At 39.4% G+C, this 2,996-nt stretch overlaps 1 protein-coding gene across 1 annotated transcript in view; it reads right to left on the bottom strand.

Annotated features, from left to right (window-relative positions):
• PPEF1 (protein phosphatase with EF-hand domain 1) overlaps positions 1-2,996 on the bottom strand; it is a 95,175-nt gene that overhangs the window by 42,712 nt on the left and 49,467 nt on the right. Inside the window, exon 8 of the mRNA XM_012806398.1 lies at positions 660-696. Within this exon, the coding sequence (XP_012661852.1) occupies positions 660-696 (37 nt within the window). The remainder of the gene's footprint in view (positions 1-659; positions 697-2,996) is intronic.

Genomic DNA, 2,996 nt, shown 5'->3' with positions numbered 1-2,996 from the left:
AAAAAAAAAAAAAAAAAGAAAAGAAAAAAAGAAAACCTTTCCTTCAGGCTCAGTGCCTGTACTCAGTGGATAGGGTGTCAGCCATATACACCAAAGCTGGTGGGTTCGAACCTGGCCTGGCCCTGCCAAACAACAATGACAACTGCAACCAAAAGACAGCTGGGCATTGTAGTGGATGTCTGTAGTCCCAGCAACTTGGGAGACTGAGGCAAGAGATTCACTTAAACCCAAGAGTTTGAGGTTGCTGTGAGCTGTGATGCCACAGCACTCTTCCAAGGGTGACATAGTGAGACTCTGTCTCAAAAAAAAGAAAAGAAAAGAAAACTTTTCCTTCATGACAGTCATTTCTGAGTGTGTGTCTGTGTGTAAGTCTGTGTGTCTTACCATAACTGAGTAAAACAAAACCCAGGTACCTTTAAAGCAATGGAGTACATTTTATATCCACTAAAACTTACACAGAAATCACAATGAAAATGCCTAATAAAAAATCTAAGTCTACCATAGCCAGAGTGTCCTGCTCTGTTTTTATTTTATTGGCTTGGGTTCCAACTAATTGATAGTTACCTTTCCTAAAGCATTAGTTTGATCTTCATTGGCTCTTTTTTTACTTCTATGTATAAACAGCAAAGTGAATGCTAAAAAAACAGTATGTATCTTACCTTATACTTATGCAAAATTTCTTTTGTGAAGCCATACCTGAAAAAAACAAATGAGATTTAAACTATTTAATTATTGTTAATAACTCCTACTTACATGAGTCAAGGGGAGCCCTTGACATCTCACTGTTGTGAATACCAAAAGCTCAAAAAACTAGACTTCAGTTGAAACTATTACTTACTCAAATCTTTGCTAGACAGGAATAAGAACAAAAACAACCAATAGCATCATCCCTACCTTCAAGGAGCTTACAGTAGAGTTGGGGAAAGAAGACAGATTTTCAAGAAACAATTATAAGACAATTTAATAAATATGTAATAGGTTGTATAAATGCTGCGAGAGTTCAGAGAAATGTGCTGTGGTAGCTGTGGAAGCTTGGTGGGAGGTTTTTCATTTAGATAGAATTTCTCAGACATCCTATATCTTATGCTAAATGATTAGAAAGAAGGAAAGGCTGAAAAAAGATAAAGAAACCCTAGAAGATAACAAGTTGGTTCTTTATGCTCTTGCTGATATAGGTCATGTAATGAATGATATAGAGGGTTTTAGTATTATAGAAAATGTCAGGAATTTTAATGCCTGAATAGTAACCGGTAAGGGAGATTTGATGATGGAAATGTTTTTCAATTACTTTTCCTTGATTTAGGGTAACAGTAGGTACCCTTAATATCCGACACTATGAAGTACATACAGAACACTCACTCCAAAACTCATGTCATGTCAGCCTTCTACAGTGTAATATTATGTATTCTGAGATGAATTCTATCCTGTATTCACCAAAGGTGTCCATGTTGCTAAATCCAATGGACACCTGGCAGTCCTCACCTTTCTTATCCTCTCTAAAATATACTAAATACAGCTGATTTTACCATCCTCCTGAAAATGTTTTCTTCTCTTCGATTCTGTGACAGCAAACTCTCTTGATTTTGCACTGCCTTTCTGGCTATTGTGCATCTCCTTTGCCAGTTCTGCCTACCTAGGCTTAAACCTTGGAGTTCCTTCAGATTCTGTCCAAGACCCTCTTCTCCCCTCATGGTCTCCCTTAGCAATCTCATCCCTGCCCAGGGCTTCAGTTATTACCTAGTATCAACACTGCAAGACCATGTTCAAGGGCATACTTCATTTCTGATCTCCGGATGTGCACAGTCAACTAGCTACTCCACAACACCTGAAATGAGCTTACCTCAAACTGAATTCATCACTCTCCCTCATCCCAACCACTCATTTTTCTATGTTCCCCATACCAGTGAATAATGCTGCTGTACCCCCAAACTCAAACAAGGAACCTGGAAGTCATCCTTGGCTCCCTCCTCTTTTGATACTCCCATATCAAGTTACTGAGCCTTAAATCAACATTGCCTAAACTGCTCTCGAATCTGTTTCTGTGCATCTCCAATACCACCACCCTAGTCTAAGTGAGAACCCATTATCTATCTCTTCTGCTACTTCCTAAAAACTGACATCCTACATTTTATTATTATTATTATTTTTAGAGACAGTCTCACTTTATCACCCTCGGTAGAGTGCTGTGTCGGCACAGCTCACAGCAACCTCCAACTCCTGGGCTTGCTTAGGCGATTCTCTTGCCTCAGCCTCTCAAGTAGCTGGGACTATAGGCACCCACCACAATGCCTGGCTATTTTTTGTTGCAGTCTGGCCAGAGCCGAGTTCGAACCCACCACCCTTGGTATATGGGGCTGGCACCCTACCCACTGAGCCACAGGCACCGCCCCACCTTCTACATTTTAAAACACAAACTGTTTGGTATTCTTTAATGATATTCTGTTGTTCTTATAAGACAAGACACCATCCTGTCCCTCAGTCTATGGCTCCTACCTCCTGAACTTCTTTTATGTATAAAAAACCTTATCTTAAGGTCTGCATAAGTTGTCCCCTCACTGTGGAACACATTTCCCATCCCCCTACAATGGCTCTCTCTTGATTGCTCAATTCATCCATTAGGAGTCAGGCTAGCACCATACTACTACGGGAGGAACTTCTAACATTCCTCAGACCAGGTTGGATTCTCCCTGTTCACACTCATCACACTTGAAAAACCTACTGAACATATGTCTTCGCTGCTAGATGTAAACTATGAAGACAGGAGCCATGTCTCTTCCATTAATCATTATAGGCACTAGATAAATATGAATGGCTAACTGAATAAATAAAAGGATAAATGGCACGCCCAAATAAAGTATTGAGTTATATGATATATGTGAACTTCTGATAATAGTCCTGGGATTTTTTTTTTTTTTTTGTCATTTATAGTCTTGGCATTTGCTTCCTCATCTTTTTTTTTTTTTTTTTGAGACAGAGTCTCACTTTATTGCCCTCTA

Source organism: Otolemur garnettii, unplaced genomic scaffold (genome assembly GCF_000181295.1).
Source record: "Otolemur garnettii isolate 467f Iridium unplaced genomic scaffold, OtoGar3 scaffold00051, whole genome shotgun sequence".
NCBI classification, from domain to species: Eukaryota; Metazoa; Chordata; class Mammalia; order Primates; family Galagidae; genus Otolemur; species Otolemur garnettii.
The sequence above is the reverse complement of the archived record's forward strand: the minus strand, read 5'-3'. Positions and strand labels throughout refer to the sequence as shown.